The 19854-nt window shown below is 55.0% G+C and overlaps 1 protein-coding gene across 3 annotated transcripts; it reads right to left on the reverse strand.

Moving 5' to 3' along the window:
- Positions 1-1479: 1479 nt before the first annotated feature.
- IRF4 (interferon regulatory factor 4) lies at positions 1480-19506 on the reverse strand. Of its 3 annotated transcripts, none has more exons than XM_007101138.4 (9): positions 19224-19506; positions 17268-17544; positions 15979-16165; positions 15099-15187; positions 14362-14503; positions 12381-12488; positions 9869-10222; positions 7376-7488; positions 1480-4801 (listed from the first exon to the last, which is right to left on the reverse strand). In XM_007101138.4, the coding sequence occupies exons 2-9, from the start codon at positions 17481-17483 to the stop codon at positions 4658-4660; spliced, it is 1353 nt and encodes a 450-aa protein (XP_007101200.1). In that variant the 5' UTR covers positions 17484-17544; positions 19224-19506; the 3' UTR covers positions 1480-4657. The 3 variants fall into 3 exon arrangements, with proteins under 3 accessions (XP_007101200.1, XP_007101199.1, XP_028335439.1); XM_007101137.4 differs by having other exon boundaries at positions 14362-14506; XM_028479638.2 differs by lacking the exon at positions 12381-12488 and having other exon boundaries at positions 14362-14506.
- Between the last annotated feature and the right edge of the window lie 348 nt (positions 19507-19854).

The following is a 19854-nucleotide window of genomic DNA, read 5'->3' on the forward strand; positions in this document are numbered from 1 at the left end:
CTCCTCCAGAGGAAGGTTGCTGAGGAAACCTGACCCAGAAGGAGAGGACAAAAGAGGCAAAGATGTTTTGTTTGCTGGGATGATTCTCTAGGAAGCCACGGTCATGCCCGCCAGATGGGAAAGGGGGGAAACTGAGAATGGTAATTTCTAAAGAAGCAAAGTAACAGCTTTCAAGGATCATAAAGTGGCCACAGATTCCAAACTTCTGACCATTCGCTCAAGGACTGGGATAAAATGAACTTTATGATATATTGTGCCAGATGCCTGCTGACAGCACCAAGGCCTCTGCCCTCCAGGAAGTCTCCAAGGACAGCCATGGGACACACACTGTCCCCTGGGGGACAGGGGTCACTGAAAGAGCTCCCAGTTCTCCAGGTGCCTGTAACAGTCTTGAATTCATAACGCTCCTCTCATTCAGAAGATGTTGATCCATCTGCCAGGGTTAATGTAGGTACAGCTTCTCCTAGAAGAAAATGACCTAGTATGACCCCTGGAGCTTCTTTCCAGAGAGATGATGTGAAAGGTGTTGATTTTTTCTGGCAGAGGCATGCTTTGCTCATGCACTTCACATAAAAGGGTTTACTTGTCAAGGAAACTGAATCCAATGCAGCCAAACGTGCCCTGTGTGTGAAAAAAAGCTTACAAATGTGGTACTTGACAGAGGTGTGGAATTACTTGAGAACAAGTTCAAGGGCACAGAATGCCTTTAAACCCTCTTTCAGATGTAATGAGTTGATAGATCATGTGAATAAAGCTTTGCTATGACACTGACTCACATCCTTCCACACTTTCTGAGCAGACAGAGCCCCCCAAAGCAGTGTCATAGTTTATTTTCCCATTATTTCTGTTTGGTTACCACTTAGCACATCCAAAACTATTCTTATCTAACATTCTGGGCTCCTGGATGCAAAGTACAGTCACTGCTGACACCTCCACAGGGTCTTCGGCTGCAAGGATTTTAACACCGCGACGGCGAACAGGAGCTGGCGGGCTGCAGGGCGGGTCACAGCGGCAGGAGCCGGGGAAGGAGGGCGCACGGCCTCACCTGTGCTCCCCACGCACGGGTTTATGTCATTTTCCACGTTCAGGATGCTGGTGAAGCTACAGCCCCTGCCCTTTAGCAACAGCGACAGAATCGAAGGAAATGCTGACACAGTGCCCTCGGCTCTGCGCGAACTTGTGAGACGCAGCCGGGGCGGGGCTGGGGGTGGGGGCGAGGGTCGTTCCTGCCCCGCTTAGCGGGCGTCGGAGGGTGGGCACGTGGGGCAGGTGTTTTTGAACAAGCTGCGCGCTCTGAGATCTGATTTTAAGGAGGCTCACAGGAACCAGGAAGGAAACAGGCTGCCGGACGCAGCAGCAGGGGGAAGTATTAAAAAGCTCTCCAGATAAGGGCTGAATAACACGCGCACACGGGCCCGTAACAGATCACTTTTTAAAAAGTCTTTATTTATCAAGTATCTAAAACACCACATTATCACAAATACCAGTGTGCTTTGAAAAGCGATTTACAGCGGAATTCATGCCACGATGCTGGACGCTTGTCCAAGGAACGTCCAGCCAGGCGCCCGGGAGGCTGCACCGCACGGCTCGGGGTGGGGGAGCCACCCGGCCCCTCCGCCTGCAGAGCGGGACACAGGGAGCACCCACGACCCGTCAGGCCCCTCCCGTCTCCAAGGGCTCAGGCAAGATGCGAGCTGAGCCTGGAGGAGGTTGGCCGTCTCTCCTGCCCTTCAGCCACGCTCCACACGCGTGCCCTCCTGAAAGGCGGGAGGAGAAATACCGCGAGAGCCGAGCTTCGCTGCACTCACGTGACGGCTCTCCCACCGCAGTAAGCAGAGGTGGGTGAGACCCCTGCACGCTGACGGGGGTCCAGCTCTGAGACGGGCCGTGGCAAAGGCAAGCTGCACAACGATGCCTGTGGCAGGGCGGCCCGAAAGCGGCACTGAGATCGGCGCCAGCCAGCTGCAAGCCGTTCAGGGGGCCGCGTGTTAAAACACAGAGCTCAGGGAAGCGCGCCACCGTCAGAGAGGCATTCGCCCGCCGAGAAAGGGGAGAAACGTGACGAAAGAGGAATGGAAGGGGCTTTGAACTGTGTCTGGATTTTTACTAAAAAAAATGACTCACGCAAAAAAAAAAAAAAAAAAAAAAAAACCACCTTCCCTGGTGCAGCCTTCCCTGTGGATGCAACCGCATGGCCAGCCTCGCGGACACCGGCCCACGGCAGACCTGCAGGGCTTGCACGCAGCGACACAGGAAGAAGATCTTGTTCACACCTGAGCCCCAAGGATGCCGCTCTGCTCCCGGCCAGCGTAGGTGATTCCCACACTGTGGTGGGCTCTCTCCCAGGGGAGCAGCCTCAAACAGGGCCGTCTTTCTGGGTGCTCTGTTCGGTGACCGGGGGGCTTCCAAAGCCTGGGTTTCAACGAGCTCTCCGTAGCGTTCCGGAAGACACCGGTTACTGCCCATGGCGTTCCTAAATCTCAAGAACAAGAAATAAGGCAGGAACGTCCCTGCGGCCTACACTTTCTCCTCCTGCGAACCTAAAAGCTCCTTCGAATAACAAGTGCCTAAACTCTGCAGTATCTTCCACCGCGAACAAACTAAACTCTGGTTTGCCGAGGCCACTGTCAGGGAAGGAGGCCCCTTCTCAAGGTCCTGAGACAGCTGTCAGGATCCTTCATCGGGACCGTTTCATAGTTAGTCCATATTTACCCCTCACGCTCTGGATCCCTCAGAACTAAAGAACGCCAACGCACCTGAGTGTGGAGGCGGGAAGGGGGCCTGGCCCAGGCCAACAGCGTTTTCCAGAAAATGTAACTCCAGAGTCAAAGCAGCTTAATGTTTGAAAAGGGAGAAACAGGAAAGGGTCCACAACAGCAACTGAAACTGAGCGTCTCCTTGAAGAGGCGGGAGGGCGGACAGCCGGGACACACCGACCGCTCTGGGCGCTAGCGGCTCATCTGTCTCCCCCTTGGGGTAATATACCCCCAATACTCGCATCTACAAGATGCATAAGGCACTGCAGACCACAGAATACAATCTACTGTCCAAATGTGTTTGTTCCGAGTGGCTAATGCACCACCTTAAACTGTGCTGACAACCACGAGGTGGATACGCTGAAGCTCCACCTCTGACAAGAAAGAGGTGACGCTGTGTCGTGGGATTAACAGAATGCTGCATTCAAGTGAGTGCACGGACGGCCCCCGAGGTCTTTTAAGTTTATGGGTATTCATAGAAAAGTAAAACGTGTTGGAAGAATCAGACTCTTCTTGTGGGCAGCTCTAGGGAGGAGGATTTGGGCTGGAAAACAGGAAGGTTCACTTAGTTTTTGCCCTTTTATACAGTTTATATTTTCTGTGCTTGATATGTATTATTTTATCCCTAAAAACTTCTTCAAAAGAAAAAAGAGGAAGAAACGACATTCTCAGGCTTCATGGCTTACTAAGCTGGATAAAAGCTACAATCTGTCTAATGCAAGTTTGTTGAATGAATTAAAAATATAGACTAGAATAAGAGAACTACCAAGTGCTGTGCTGAGCCCCAAAGTGACAAAAATACAGCTGCTACATCACAGTCTAAACATCTCGACTTTTCCAGAAGGAACAACAAATAAGTGATCAGCTTTAAGTAAGCAAGTGGAGATCTGAGTAATTCTATGAAAAGCTGTATTTGGAAAAAGCCCAGCATTTTTAAGGCCGTGTCAAACCGTCACTGGCATGAGGAAGCATATAATATACCAAATAAGCAAAAACAGCTCACTGAGCCTGCAGTTACTCAATCTGTGAAGCCCTGTCCTCCCTTCCCTACAGGACTCACCACCGGGACTAGTAGGGGCTCCTCCCCTTAGTGTTGCCATGGTAACCGGTCGCCTAACAAACAAGCAGGACAAGAGAGGAAATGTCGACCAAGTTTCAAAAATACATCTTTAGTACTTGGATTGTTGATCTGTCTTTTTCTGTTGTTGTCTTTAAGAAAAAAAAGTTTTAGCAATAATTTCTATAGGATGAGAGACAAAAAGACAGACAACTATCTTAACCAGTCATTAGTACACAAAATGCTCTATTCAGGGCGGCCCTAATGCTTTTTGGCTCAAGAAAACATAGCGGAGTCTCGCCTACTGGCCTCTGGGGCCATAGGGAGCGTGGATGGCAGGTGGGCGGGGGCCACCCTGGGGAGGGGCCCCCAGGGCTGAGGCTGTGTCCTTCTATCAGCAAGCGTTTCCTACAGAGCTGCCGTCCACAGGTGTCGGTGCATTTCTCCTGTGGGCAGAGCAGACTCAAACTTAGGTTTTTCTTCCCTGAGAAACAGAATGGCACTTGGGCGCCTTCATGCCGTCCTTAGTGGCCAGCACTGAAACACAGGTTTCTCTGTCTTCACGCAAGAAAGAGTCCACATCAAACCGGACATGGCATTTCAGAAAATGTAAACACACTTTAGTGAGTTTTCACATTATCGTCAGGGTCTACAGAAGACCCTGAACCATTCTTCCTTTTGGAAAAAGCTCATCTGTCAATTAAATGGAGCTCATTTTCTACAAATGTTTTCCTCACGTGTGGGACTGAAGCCCCAATTTCCACATTCCTCAAAAGAAAAAGTAGGGGCTCAGTCAGCTGTTCTCTTCATTTACAATGAAGCAACGTCTCTGGTCTTGGCGTTCTCACTCTTGGATGGAGGAGTGGCGGATGGGCCTGTGGAAATCCTCGGGGCTGCTGACGTGCTCGGGTAAGTCGTAGCCTCTCAGGAAATGTCCACTGTTTTGCTGAGCAAAATAATACAGCTGTCTGGCTAGCAGAGGTTCGACCTTTAGTGAAAGATTGAAAAAAGATGTTACTGATCTCTCTTTTCTAACATCCTGCAGTAACCCTCCATATCTAAGTATACAGTCAAGTCTAAAGTTAGGTGCTATGACTCATCAAAACATGTCATACTGGGAGCCTCCTGGAGAACGGATTTTTGGTGAGTCCCTACATACACCAACCGATAAACGGAATATACTTAATTCTTCTGGGTTTCAGCTGAAGGGAAAGGTAAAGATGGTACTTGTAAACCAACTGCCGCTTGAAATTTACGTTAAACTAGGACTGAATGAAGCAAATCGGATAAAACGACCAAGGTAAAGGTAAATTTAAGGTAATCGGGTAATTTAGGCCAATGGATTTATTTTTCCACACCTGCAGTTTGACAGGGATGAGGGGCTCAGTGATTTACAATTCACGGATGGCCTGGTAATCTGTGTATTTCTAAACCAAAGATAAAAGAAAGAAAAAAGAAGCAAAACCAAACAACAGCAGAACTGCTACTGTGGAAAAAGAGAAGTTAACTGACCCAAGATTCCTCTAGTTTGGTTATCAGTGTGGACCACATTCACCAGAAAGTATCCAACATTCAGCTCTTCCTGAATTTGCAGCATCTAAGAGATCCGAATGCTTTCAGCCAATCGACTGTGCTCTTAACGTGAGCCTTTATGTTATTTGACATAAAATGACTCAAGCGTAACTCATTTGAGATAACTGAAGTAAATTAAATCCATAATAAAAGGAGCAGGACTCCGGCGTGCACACGCGTCCGTCCTCCATCAGCTCGGGCACATGGTCCCAGCTGGGGCTACGTCCTCACCGACCCAGGCCGGTGCGTCCAAGCCCTGAGACTCAGGCGCAGGGGCTCACCACTGCCTTCAGAGATGTTACTCACCAGGACGGAGACTACTTAGTCCTTTGACAGTTGTTAACAAGAATCAGTTATTATATCAATAAATCTATCGATTACTGGAGAGAACCCATGAGAAAACTCTAAAGTTCATGGGCACTATATTTCTGTTTATTGGTTGGTTGTTTTTTGATTTTATAATCAAGAAGCGGGGGGGGGGTGTGTTTAAGATTAGATAGTGTTTTATTTCAGATTTCAATAAGGAACATTATTAGATGTACCACAATGTTCACTGCAGCTCCATTTACAATAGCCAGGACATGGAAGCAACCTAAGGGTCCATCACCAGATGAATGGATAAGGAAGATGTGGCACATATATACAATGGAATATTAGCCATAAAAAGAAATGAAATTGAGTTATTTGTAGTGAGGTGGATGGACCTAGAGTCTGTCATACAGAGGGAAGTATGTCAGAAAGAGAAAAACAAATACCGTATGCTAACACATACATATGGAATCGAAAATAAAAATGGCGCTGATGCACCTAGGGGCAGGACAGGAATAAAGTTACAGACGTAGAGAATGGGCTTGAGGACACGGGGAGGGGGCAGGGTAAGCTGGGACGAAGTGAGAGAGCGGCATGGACGTATATACACTACCGAACGTAAAACAGACAGCTAGTGGGAAGCAGCCGCGTAGCACAGGGAGATCAGCTGCGTGCTCTGCGACCACCTAGAGGGGTGCGATAGGGAGGGTGGGAGGGAGGGAGACGCAAGAGGGAAATGATATGGGAACATATGTATGTGTATAGCTGATTCACTTTGTTATACAGCAGAAGCTAACACACCACTGTAAAGCAATTATACTCCAATAAAGGTGTTTTAAAAAAATAACAATAAAATGTGACTTGAATTCTGTTATTATTTGATGTTAACTTTTTACCTGTTCCTGCTCATTACCTGGGCCCGTTAATAACCCTTGCAGGTAGGTAGCAATACAGAGTCTTCAAATTTCAAATTCAAAAATCTTAAGTATTCAAAACTCTGTTTTCTGTGGCAAATTAATGCTATATGTTATCTATCTAACCCTTTTTTCTTTCTTTTTCTGTGAAAGATGTTTACTGCGCGCAGGCGAATGCATCTTAAGCTCTGCTGGAGAACAGGACCGTGGCCTGGGCTACTTGAAGTCCTTGAGAGATTTCACGCCTCCAAATAGCACGTGGCCCTTGGTTTCCCCAAATTAAATAGTTTCTAAAAATCCAGAGATAAACGAGGATTTGGGGGACATCTGGAGGGAGCCTACGAAATACTCAAGTCAGTGGACAGCCTCCCACTTGGGAAAAGCTTCCGCTTCAAGTGAAGATCAGCTGGCTGGCATTTTAAAAGCAATACTAAACGTGAAGAATTTTAAAGGGCAACTTTTAGCATCATCCTTTCAAAACCCTATAAAATGGGACTATGACAATGTCCTTGAAAAAGAAAAAAGATGGGACGGGTGCTGCCCAGGGCTGGAGGTCACCCCAGCGACGACGAGCAGATGTCCAGGGCTGGGAGGCGCGTGGTCCTTGCGCTGCACCCCTGCACCACTCGCTGGACACCTTCCCTCCCTCCTTCCCCTCTGCCCAGGTCCCTGGACACTTACTTCTCATCTGAACTTCTCTAAATGGGGCCCCGACCCTGACGAAGGTCAGGGAAACTCAAAACACCCGAAGGTGACCGGACACTCACGTGAGCAGTAATGAGCTTCCGTTGCCTCTGGGGATCTGGAAACTCTTCCCCGAAGCACAGCGTCACCTGGAACCTTGGCAGAGGCCGGCCGTGGTGAGCAAAGGCTTGCAGCTCTGCAGAGACCGCGAGAGAAACCGCTCAGAAAGCCGAGCGCCGGACGCAGGCTGGGGAGGGAGCCCACGCTGACGTGGAGGCCAGAGCAGGGCTGCGCACGCGTGTTCACGCGGCTCTCTCCCGAGGCCCCGCCTTCACTGCACGGGGGCCGCGCCCTAAGGGGGGGACCTGGCTCCGCAGCCGTGGGCCCAGAGGAGGCGAAGGCAGCAGGAAGGGGTGAAGGAGGAAGAAAAGGAAATGGAGCCCAAAGAATCACTCACACACGGAGAAATCTGCTTTTAAAATCAGACTTCCCTGACTCGATCCAGGATGACTTACAAACCTCATCTCAGAGCTGCTGAGCCCTCAAGCCCGCGGTCCACGTGACTCGGGCACCGCAGAATCTGGGAGACTGAGCCCATCAGGGGCAGCCGTGGGTTTGAGACGGGAGGGGGGCGCTGGGTGGAGCGCCGGGCCCACCTCTGTGGATGCGTGTCCCGAAGGCGCCTGCGTTCACCCTGACGGATGCTGTCCCCGCCCACCCTCAGGCCTCCGGCTGTCCTGCTCGTCCTCTGGGGTCAGACGTCAGGTCCCCAGAAGCAGCGTGCTCGCGCAGGCGCCAGCCCGTCTGCAGAGCTGCGGCTGCCGCTTTATCAGACGAGAGCCGCTGCACGGCGGGGCTGTCCCCAGCAGTGCGGGTCCTGAATGGGTGGATGTCAAAAGATTTCCACTGTTCTCTTCAACCGAAGAAAAGTTTCTAGCTCACTCACTGGACCACTTGACTTCCTGCTTTTTTTTCTTCCAGAATTCAAATCAAACCTAACCGACTTCGGCAGAACGTGTGCAAAGCTTCCACAGTGCGAGGTGGGAGGTGACACCCACGCCTGCCGCGTTGGCACAGTTCTCTGAAAAAGTCGGCCGAGATGCCTGGTAGCTCGAGAATGTTCGCGGGAATCCGCGACTGTGGGGCTGGTCTGCACAGCTGCAGCTTTTTAGTTCACAGTTTCCTCCTTGAACCTCAGTAAACACTTCAAGATAAGAGGTTGCCCTGGGCACACAGCACAGCCCTGGGCCACAGAGGAAGGAGGCAAACCAAAGCGGCTCTTGGTCGCAGACAAACAGGAGCGAGCGCACCGCCCCAGGAGGCCGACCGCTGGCGGGCCCCTGCCCTGGATGAAGGCCCCGGCCCAGCATGTCTTCTGCTTCCAAGACCCACGGCCTCGGAGGAGATCCAAAGCCAGGGCTCTTTCAGACCCCAGAGGGGCGGCCCTCGGCCCCTCCTCGGAGCCCCCCTCGGTCCACGCGCTGGGGCCCAGGATGGACAGGACGGCCCGCAGGGAGGCAGCTCGCAGCCTGGGTCGGGAGGGGCTGCCTGGAGACCAGAGCCTCAGCTGTCCCTCTTCCTCCCGTTTTGCCTCTGGGGGAGGGTGAGTCATCCAGGGGCACGTTTGTTTGAGGCAGCAAAAGAGAGTTTGGAGGAGCCTAAGCAAATGTGGGCCACTTGAGCCCCAAAGGCAGAGCGAGTGTCTTTGGTGGTGGAGCACACAGGCGCTTTGTGCTTCATGTGAACTGAATCACGAAGCAGCTTCAGGGAAGGGAGAGGCCCGTGACAGCCCAAAGACACGGGGCGTTTCGGAGGACGCGCCTGTCCGAGAAGAGTTAAGAAAGAGGTCGAGGAAGGACGGGGCAGTAGCCAGCAGGGAGAGCCGCTTCTCCGTCCAGAAGCAGCACTGGGAATGGGGCAGCTAAGTGGCCACTCGGGACCACCTTCCACCAGAAGGTGGCTGAGGGCCTCGCAGGAGCCGGCCCAGGGCTGATTGAATTGTCATGAAATCCAAACTAGGAAAACAAAACCTACTGGTTCTGGAAAATGTGATTTGAAACCTAGAAACAACTCAAAGCCGTCTCATAATTTCCCCTCTGCAAAATCAGTTCAACACACTCGCCCGTGGTCCCAGCTGCTGGAAAGCATCTGCTCAGGGTTGATACATCTCAGAACCACGGACACTCACAATATACTTCTAACCTTACGATTTTTCTAGGAACCTTAAAAGAGCTGAAACACCGACAGATATGCTTGCTGAGAACACACTTGCCAGTAAAATATGAACCTTATTAGGTGGTGAGTATTGGATGAATCCCAGCATTTCAAGGCCTCAGCCTGAACCACAGCCCCCGACAACCTCCCCTTCTCCACAACCCTCTGCTGATGGGGTGGCAGGTGGACCAACAGGAGACCCACTCTGGGATCGTGCCCAGTGGGCTCAGGGGTTCGCAGAAGGAAGACCTGCTGGGAGTGGCCTGCGGCCTTTGCCCCCCGTGGCAGGCGCGCCGTCACCAGCTCCATCCTCCCCAAGCCTCACAGGTAGGGCCCATTCCGGCAGACACGCGCCACCTCACCTGATAAGAACTGCTGCGTGTCAAAGAGCTTGCAGGCCTGGTCTCTCTCCAGCTTGTTTGGCCGGTCGCTGCACAGTGCCAGGGGCCCGTCCCAGTACACCCTGCTCTGGCACAGCCTCTTGGCGTAAAGCCCGTCGGGGGCCATCCAGAGGACCACGCCCCTTTCCAGGTGGCTCAGCAGCTTCTCGATGTTCTTCCTCTGGCCGTTGTCCTCCGGGTAGGGAAAGAGGACCTGGTCCAGGCTGCTGGCGTCATAGGTGTGGGCGTGGGAGAGCCGGCAGCCTTCGGGGCTGGATGTGGTCAGCTCTTTCACCAGGACTTCCCGGTAGTACAGGCAGATGTGGAGCCGGCAGTCTGCAAACACAGACCCGTCGGGGTCAGTGCTAAGGAGCCAAGGTGCTGGTGCCCACCAGGATGCCAAATGACTGCCCAGAGCAAAGTGTCCTTGGTGGGACGCTCGTAAGAAGGGGCCTGGGGGACAGACGTTGCAAGGCCTTATGTCCCTCCTGGAGACTCACCCCACGGTGGAGAAGTTCTGTACGAGTCTGTGTAATGTCCTCTAGCCCAGCATTTTCCAAATGTATGGGACATGGATTTTGCGGGGGCGGGGGAGAGCACAGGGGTGGTGATGACAACACTTAGGTCTGATACAGTGAGTCATGTGCCACCGGACAAAAGTTCATTTTAAGCACAGCCATCAGTTTTGATTTTGGAAGAAGTAAACCCTAAGTTTAAACAATCTCTACTAGCAAAAAGAGTACAATGGCGTTGCAGAAAAAAAAGCAAATATGTCCACATATCCAAAACTACCCTAAAATATCAATATGATACCAGTTACGTAAAAAAAGTTATACACATCCAAGTACGCATTGAAGTTTTGGGAAGGATAAGCCCGGACAGGGTGACCTCTGGGTGGCGGGACTATGAGGTTTCTATTTTCCATTTTCTGATTTGTAAATTGTTTTTCCACTGGGTACGCACTACTTGTATAATAAAATTACCTCGTGAGGGAAACGGCCCAAGCGTAAAGTCCGCCGAGACCCACTTCGCTTTGTGTCTGAGTTTGAGGCTGGCTCTGGAACTGTGCTTCTCAAACACTGAACGAGAGGAACTCATTTTTGCAACTTTGCTGATTTTAGAACCTTCTTTAAAATGCGACCCGTGGGCTGAAAGGACCAAGCCAGGTTTGCCAAGGGCCACTGACCTGAAGTGCCAGAGGGCTTCCCGAGAGGCGACGGCTCCCATGGTAACTGCGGGGTTCAAACCTGAGCGGGTGTCAGTCCTCTGATAAACGGGCCAGGCTGGTAATTAGTCTGCACTGCGCACACCCAGAGAAACCCACAAAAGCCTCTCATCCCTCAAGGGCAGGTTTTGCGACTCAGACAACCCACATCACTGCCTCAAGCCTCCTCTGTGACTTCTGCCGCTGTGAACCCCGAGGAGTGGGTGTCGGCCACTCGAGGTTTCGTGTCACTGAACGTCATCAGAAATCACGAGGTCACGGGGATATAAATAGCTGTTTATTTCCTACTCTTCCGGCACCCACACAAGTCTTATGTGCTCAAGAAAAGGGTTTGAAAGTTCCTAAAAACAAGCAGGCCTTTCTGCTCAGAAACCTCTCCTCCCTCCACCGTCCAGGAGCATCTAAGAAGAAAGGCAGCAAGCTTCCTCCAGAATCTCAGAACCAAAAGGAGCCCGCCAGTGGGCCAGCTCCCCTGGGTGCAAGGAGGGGCCCCCAGCTCTCCTCTCCTGAGACCTTGAGAGTTCAGCTTATGGTTTCTGTCGCTGATTTTCAGAGGCCAGGGGCCAAGGCGAGAATTCTGAAGCTTAAGCTATCCATTTTTAATATATGCAAATCTCATTTTAAAACAATCAAAACATTATCTAAAAACTAAATATACATATACTACATGTGCTCAGTAAACCTCGAGGTATCCTCCTCAAAACGGGCGAGACCGCTGAGGTATGGGGATTCCTTTAGAGAAGAGACTCTAAAAGCCAGATCTGATCTGTATCTGTTTGCAAGACACATATCATGTTCAGAGGAAGAGGAAGAGCAAGACACTCCTCACTTAGGCACCGAACGTGATGAGAAGAACCCAAACTCGTGTCCCGGGAAACCGATGGGGCCGACTGTCTGCGGCTAAGCCTGCAAGGATGATGAGCTTCCAAAACGAGCAGCCCCTGCGCTGTTGCAAGCAGCTGCACTGCGTCATGGGGGTGCTGGCTGAAGAGGGGCCCTCGGTAAACGGAACTGGAGTGCCTGCACATTCCTGGACACTCAGACGCCAGCGCGGAGCTTAGGATGGCTCAGTTCAGACCAGCCCGCGGAAGTGGATCGGGGTCGGAAGCCGGCCTCTCGGTGCCAACTTTGCTAACCTCGTTCGTTCTCCCAGCTGGGAGTCAGAGGTGTCCAGCCGCTCCCAGGCCCCAGCTGTGCTCACCAACCCCACGAATCCACCCAAAGCGGAGGGGACCCTCACAGACGCCGCCTCCGGGGAGCCCCACTCACCTGAGAGGGCCAAGGCTTCGGCAGACCTTATGCTTGGCTCTATGGGGATCCCGGGAGCCTGGGACTCGGGCGGGGCACAAGCATAAAAGGTTCCCGTCACCTGGCAACCTGCATTTGCAAATGAAAATCAGAGGCGTCTGAACAGAGTCCCCGGGGGAGAGGAGGGGGCTCCCTGGGGGTCCCGCCGCCCCGGGGCGCAGCAGCCCGGTGCGGGGCGGGCCTGGGCCCTGGAGAGCGCGCGCGCGCTGAGAACACGTCCGACCTACTTTCCTAGCAGCTTTCCGCGCGGCCGAGCCTTGCTAACTGTGCTCGCCAGCCTGAAGCCCCAGAACCGATTCATCTCCTAACTGCCAAGTTTGTGCCCTTTGCCCAACACTCCTGCGTCACCGCTACGCAGGGTAACTGAGGCCCAGAGAGACGGCATGCTTCAGCCCTGTTCACACAGCGAGTTCGCGGCAGAGCCGTGGGCCAGGTCTCGCTCCGGGAGCTCTGCCGCCCAAGAGCCGGATCGAAACCCTGCACGTGGCTTTGTCCCCGTTCCCTTTGTCGCTGCTTCTGGAATCAGGAGGGGCTGAGCCATGTCCCCTGCCGGCACAGCTGCCGTGTGTTGTGTTAAACGTCAGCAGAGAAAGAGTAGGTGGCAGAACCTCGTTGTGCCGGCGCGTCGTTTAATGTCACTTAGGCTTCAAGATATGTCCACCAGTCTATCCTCTCACAGCTCTAGGCGTTGCCTCTTCACCAGGGTCACTAGTTCAGCAGAGCTCATGCCCCGGACCCGGGTCTGAATTCCAGAAACCCGTCCAACGCCAGCTGATTCCCCCACTACAGTACGGAAGACAAACCTTCACTGCAAATCACTCCCGAGGAGCTAATAAAACCAAATTCTCAGCATTTTTGTAAACACGCCACTCAATACGAATCTTAAATCATGGCATACGTCTTCAATCCCACAAGCCCGGAGTGCCCCGGACCTGGCTGGAAAAAGGAGAAAATACTCCTAGAACACACGAAAGCATCTGCGTGTTGACTGGTCTCAGGATTTCTATTTAAATAACGGCTCAAAAGTCCGGAAAGCCTGTGCTTTGCTGCACGAGCGTACTGTGTGAAATTGTCTCTGCGCTTAGCAAATTAGTGCTTTCGCTGAGAGATCTCATCCTGATGTCTGGGGAAGGCCTCCGGGGGACACATCTAATCTAGTCCAGCACCAACACCAACCGGGCACCCTTTGGTGGAGACCTTTTAGGTTTTCTCCATAGTATTTAATTCATATCCCCTTCTCACTGTCTCCTCTAATCCCAGGAACGACTGCCGCGGGCACACCGCTGCTTGAGAGAAATCCACCAGCGCAATAACCTCCTGGGGTCCCTGTGGAGGGGTGCCTGGGCTCAGCCGCAGGACGCTGGCTTCACGGAAGTGTAGGCAGAGCCAGTGAGCATGAAGGGGCAGTCTGGTCTTCTCTGGGAAGACTGACAAAACCGACTACTTCGTGCCCAAGGTTAAAAAAATAAACTTTAAGATTATTCAGGAAGGAAGAAACACGTTAAGTTATTAAGTAGCTAATTTAAAACATATAGCCACGCAGTCTGAAATCTGACATCCCCGTCCTACGTGGCCGGGCTCCGGAGCTAGGGGGTCTGGAGTTGAACCCAGCGCCTCACTCTCACCGATAGCTTCGGGCACGTTGCTTACATTCTGTGAGCGGATCCCTCTACAAAACAGGGCAGTTTTCAGGGGGCCTGGCAAGATCCCTGCAATGCTTAAAGAAGGTTCCGCGGGGCAGCCCCGAGCCTGGGCCCTGGCACGCAGCAGACCAGGCGTCAGTGCCCCTCGGTGTCCTCCTCCGGGGGCCTTTTCCCTCCTTCGCCGCGTGCGGGGCCTTTCCTAGCGGCCCGGAGGAGGCGAGAGCCGTGGGACGTGCAGAGGACAGACCAGGCGGGGCCAGGCCCTCTGGCCCCAGGGACCGCCGCAGCGCCCTCCTTACCGTTTTCACAGGCTGGGCCTTGCCAGTGGTGGCTGCGAGGCCCGAAGGTCACAGGACACTGATACGGGGTCTCCGGGTGGGGCTGATCAGGGACGAACTCTCTCCAGCCTCGGTCGTGGGGCGGAATCATGTAGGTGTGAGCCTGCTGGGGGGGCCAGAGGGGAGCTGGGGGAGAGCGGCCAGCCCGGGGCCGGCCTCGGGGAGCCCCCGGACTCCTCGGGAGCTCCCTTATCTTCTGAAGAGGCTTGGTGGAAACCCGCCATGAAGAACCAGAAGGCACAATGGAGACAGTGTTGTAAAGTGATGATCTATGTGAGGCTTCATCATAGGGGCAAACCTGGCACCAAAGTACCGCAGGGAAATGTGCCTTCCTTTACCAGCAGAGTGAATGAAACAGAGCTGTGATTCACATCAGAGGCAGGGATCAGCTGCCCTGCGGTTTCACATGATAAAGCCCTGCTCCCAAAATCTTGGACTCTAAGGTCGGTTTCCCAGATTTCAGAGTCTAACCGACGGGCAGACACACCCACCCTCCCCGCCCTAACTTCAAACCAGCAACACCAGGTGGAGACTGAGACGTTCATCCAATGACCCGGGACTTGGTCTGGCAGATTGACCAGCAGCAAAACCGGAGTTCTGCTGCTCTGCTTGCAGGTCTTTCCCGTCGTGCGGGGTCTGGCTCGGGCGGCCTCGCGCAGACCCAGCCTCCCCTCCTCGGAGCCCTGCCCCTCCCGTACCTGGGCTGGGAGCGAGGAGTAAGGAGCTGGCATGCTGTACGGGTGGCTCATGGGCACCTGCGGGTCCTCCAGGGTCAGCTGCTTCGCTCCTGAGTGTTTGGGCAAAAGGGAGATGCACAGCGTTGGAAAAGGGAACTGGAAAGACTTAGAGAAATACCTGAGAGTTTACTTCCTGGAATGCATAACACCGTGCTGACAAGTAAGGCATTTTTCTGCAGTTTCCTCGGGCAATTATTTATGCAGGCCATTAAACTGGTTCCTACAAGGTCCAATGTATGGAGCGCAGTAGAGAAGCAGATGAAGCCCGTGTGCGGCGGGCCTGGTGTCATCGAGGGCTCCCCAGCAAGATGCGCGGCTAGCGAGGTCACCTAGCGGTTTGTTTAAATTGCAGATTCCCGGGCTCTACACTGACACACAGGTCCGAATCTTGGAGAGTGGGAATCGGAATTTTAATAAGCACCCCAGTTGACCACGGCACACTCTGAACGTTGACACTTCTATTCCTCTGAATGGTTACAATCTACGGATGATGAACGCTTCCCTTCTACAACAGGGCTAATCACGAGAGACTGATGGATGAGTAAAGCTTCCAACAGCTTTTCCACTTTGGGCTTGGAAATCTGGCCCATGTCTTAGTAGAACTACTGGAAAGCACACACACATGCACACACACAGGTAGAGACTTGGAGTCTGAGAAATTATTCTGCACGAAAACCACGAGAATTTCAATTTATGACCCAGAGAACTTGGGTAAATCGTCTGCTGGGCTTGAACGGGAGGCTGGGGCAGGCAGGCTATAAACAGCAGCAAACAGAGAAAGGGACCCTCAGAGCGGACCTGAGGCGTTGCGGCGCCAGGCGGCCCGACCCGGGAAGCCCACCTTTCTTGGCCCCCTCGGGGACGATCCTGTACACCTTGTAGGGCTCAGAGATGTCCAGCTGGCTCCGCTCCACCAGCTCCTCGAAGTCGTTGCTCTTGTTCAGAGCGCATCGCAAACGTGTCTTCCAGGTAGGAGGGTCTGGCTTGTCGATGCCTTCCCGAAACTTTCCTTTAAATAGCGCCCAAGCCTGGTGGGAAAGAAGAGGGAAAAAAGTTAAAATACGGGTCTTTCAAAAAAGAATCTGGGAATTGGATTCGTGAAGGAAAGAATGGTGTCAGGGGCTTCAGATTCACACTGTTGCCCCAAACGTGGGACAGAAAGACAGCAGGTGCTTGTAAAAGGCGGGTGAGATTGGAGGACCCCTGGAAGGGCTCCACCCGCAGGGTCTGGAGCGAGTTGGCTTGGAAGTAGGGACAGAGCTGTGGGGTGAGGCCCCCCCATAGAGTACCTCTGGACGTCAGAGGATCTGAGGTATTCTGCAAGCCAGTTCCCTGAGGAAGTCCCCTTGGCCCGCCTGCTCTGCCCACTGGTGGTAGGGCTGGGCCCTAGGGCGCAGGTCGCTGGGGAAGCAGTCAGGACAGGGACGCACACACAAAGGGCAAGAGAGAAACCCACAGAGAGACCCTGAGAGGGACAGAGAGGAGAAAGAGGAAGGGAGAGAAACACAAGGGGGATGGGGATGGGAGAGAGACCCCGAGAACACTTTCCAGAGAGCCTTGGAAGGAGGGAGTCACACAGAGACGAGACGACACACAGATGGAAGGACCAGAGAGGAGAGAGAGCTGGGAGAGAGAGTGCAGGCCGGGGAGGGAGAGTGAAAAGAGGAAAAAATATTCAGCGAGAGGCGGGAGAGAACAGGCGCAGAGGAACGGAGACCAGACGGGCGAGGGGCTCAGTCCAGCACACCCAGCGGCCTTCACAGAAGGGGACCCGGAGACACAGACGCCTGCTGATCAAGGGGGGGGGGGCGCGAAGAGGGATCCAGAGGCTCCCGCGGAAACAGAGGTGCGGCCTTGGACCGCCCCTCTCCCTGGTGGGCGAGCCTCGGGCGTCTGACCCTCGGGACGGCGCGCCCCACACGCTCAGGCCTGGGACCCGGTCCTCCCTCTGCGGAGTTACGGGAGAGATTGAACCCTCTCCCTCTCCCCGGGCTTGGGACGCGGGCCAGCCGGCGCTCCAGGGCCCCGCGCGCCCCTCCGCGCTGAGGACGGCCGGCCTGCCGGCTGCGGACTGGGCCCCGCCGAGCCCGGGTCAGGCCGGGCCCCCCGCCCCGCGCCGCCCCCAGGCACCTTGAAGAGCGCGGCGTCCTCCTCGCGGTTGTAGTCCTGCTTGCCCGCGTGCTTCCAGGGGATGCGGAAGATGCTCTTCTCCTCGTTCTCCCACACCAGCCCCGGGTACTTGCCGCTGTCGATCTGGTCGATCAGCCACTGGCGGAGCTTCCCGTTGCCGCAGCTCACGGAGCTCATGCCGAACTCGCCGCCCCGGCTGCTGCCCTCCAGGTTCATGTCCAGCGCGCCGGCGCGGTCCCCTCGCACGCGCAAGATCCGCTCCTGCACCCGCTCTGCGCTGCGGGGGAGAGGAGGGCCGCCCTCCGGCAATGACCACGAGGCCCCGGGCTCTCCGAGGCGGCGAGGCGCGCGCTAGCGAGTCGGGGGCGCCTAAGGCCCCAGAGGAGGCGCCTCTCAGCCGGCCCGGCTGGTGCCCTGGGCGCGCGCCGTCCTGCCGCCTCCCCGGAGGCCGTCCTCCCGCCCCACCTTCCGGACTCTCCGTTCTGCCACACGCCCCGCAGCCCGCGCGCTGCCCAGACTCGCGGCTCTGGCCTTCGCGCCCCCAGCGCCCCCCAGATCCCGCCGCCACGGAGCGTGACACTCTGCGCACTCGTACTTCCTGCTCCCCTGCCCAGCCCCGAGCCGAGGCCAGGCCATTTCCCGCGCCACTGTCAGCTTCCACTCGTGCCCTCCCCCGAGTTCCCACTCCCTGGTGGCCCGGCGTGTCTCGCACGCGGGCTCCCCTTCGGGCCGGCGTCCCAGGCGCGCGGCGCCCGCGGCTCCCCCCGCGGCCCTCTCCGGGACCCGCACTCTTTGCCCCTGGGCCCCGGCAGCTGGCGGCGATTAGGTGGCCCCGCGAGCCCCAAGAGGCAGAGAGCGAGCCAGCCTTAGCGAGCAGCGCAGCCTCGTAGCGGGGGATCCCCGCGCGCCCAGCTTCTGCTGGAGCCGGGGGCCGGCAGGGAGAGCGGAGGCGGGGACGGTGCCCGGTGAGGCGAGGGGTCGCGGAGCGCGGGGACGGAGTGGCCGAACGCCGGAGCGCCTCCTCTTCCACCGCCAGCCGGGAAGCCGAGCGCCGGAGGCCGAGGAGAGTTTGAGCCCCTCAAGAAGGAGGAGCCCGAGGGGCAGCCCCGGGGGTAAGGAACCGTCCCCGCGGTTAAGCCTGCCGCCCGGTGTGGGTCCCTTCGACGGCCCCACCTCGGCCACTCCTGGGCCCCCACGAGCTCGTTATCCGACCCGGTCCGGAGCGTGGCCTCCCCGGGCCCGGGCTGGGCCGACCCACGGGCGCTGGGGCCGCGGGAGTGCCCGGCCAAGAGCGGACGGAACGGGCGTCGGGGCGCCCTCGAGGGGCGTGCTCCCTGCTGGCGCCACGCTGGGCTCCCCTGCGCTGCCCTCGAGATGGACCCCGAGACCGCTGGTCTCCGCCAGGTTCGCTGTGGGGCCCGCCTCGCAGCCGTGCTCCTTCCCGACCCAAGTCTTACCTTGCCCCCCGGCGCGGAGCTGACGGCAGCGGTGAGTCCCAAGTTCAAGCAGTGAAACTAAGCCTCCGAAGTGCGAAAGAGGAACTTTATAAAGCTTAAAAGCCCCGCTGGGGGCGGGGCCTGGGGCGGGGCGGGGCGAACCGGGGGCGCCTCCTGGCGGGACTCGGGGGCTGCGGGCGCAAAGCTGGGCGCGCGGGGCCGCGCTGGGGACGCACCTCGAGTCGGGCGCACGGGAACCTCAGCCGGGCGGTTTCCTGCCAAGGGCAAGGCGCGAAAGGGGACTTGGCCTGCGCGACCAAAGACAGAGGGCTGTCCACGTGGAAGACCTGCGGGTAGGTGGGGGCCACCCTTGGCTCGGCCGCTGTCACCGAGAGCCCCGCCCCTCCGCGGTGTTTAGAGAACATCACACTCATTGAAAAGAAAAAAGGAAATGTCCCAGATCCCTTGAGCTATGAACTGCGGCTCACCCACTGCCCGCATGTTTGAAACGCTCACATACTCGTGTGTCTATTAAGCTGGTGAATTGCAGTGACTCAGGCAGTGCACAGCCCCCGACGTTTCAATCATGGCAACAGGAAAGAACGGGAAGGAGCCCCAGGCATCCAAGTGCTTAACTGCTTCTGGGCTTCAGTTCACCTCAAAGCGACGTAGTTTTAAGCTGAACCTGCTAAGAAACGATTTACAAGTGCGGTTTTAAATGTCCAGAATAGGAACAATATTTAAGCGGAGTGAGTTTACTTAATTTCCCAGGATCTCCTTAACATCAAAATAAACTCCCTGAGCACCTGTCCACTAAACTCCCCCAGAGCATCTTGGATGCTTCAGCATGTTTGTGTAGTCAACAATTTCAGGTAAACCATCAGATCACTGGTTTCTATAAGATTTTAGAGCACCACCATCCCAGGTCAACTCGCAACTTTTGAGAAGCTTTTGATTTCACTGACTTCTCAGTCTTCCTTTTAATCTTACATATTGGGCCACTGTCTCCTACCCAAAGAACAAACTAAGTTCAGGCTAGAGCAAAACAGGCATGAGGTGCAGAGTGGAGGTGCTTTTCCTCAAACCAATGACTTTCTCAGAAATTAACAGGATGCCATGCCTTTATTCACCTAAGTAAGTTTTCCATTATC

Source organism: Physeter macrocephalus, chromosome 18, assembly GCF_002837175.3.
Source record: "Physeter macrocephalus isolate SW-GA chromosome 18, ASM283717v5, whole genome shotgun sequence".
Lineage (NCBI taxonomy): Eukaryota > Metazoa > Chordata > Mammalia > Artiodactyla > Physeteridae > Physeter > Physeter macrocephalus.

Bases quoted from the DNA above. Each gene is read 5' to 3' on its own strand.
- IRF4 (XM_007101137.4), bottom strand. From the start codon at position 17,483: ATGAACCTGGAGGGCAGCAGCCGGGGCGGCGAGTTCGGCATGAGCTCC. The intron at 10,223-12,380 runs GTGAGTGGGGCT...CTGTGTTTGCAG, and splicing joins CGAAGCCTTGGCCCTCTCAG to ACTGCCGGCTCCACATCTGC. The intron at 7,489-9,868 runs GTGAGGTGGCGC...CGGTCTCTGCAG, and splicing joins CACGCAGCAGTTCTTATCAG to AGCTGCAAGCCTTTGCTCAC.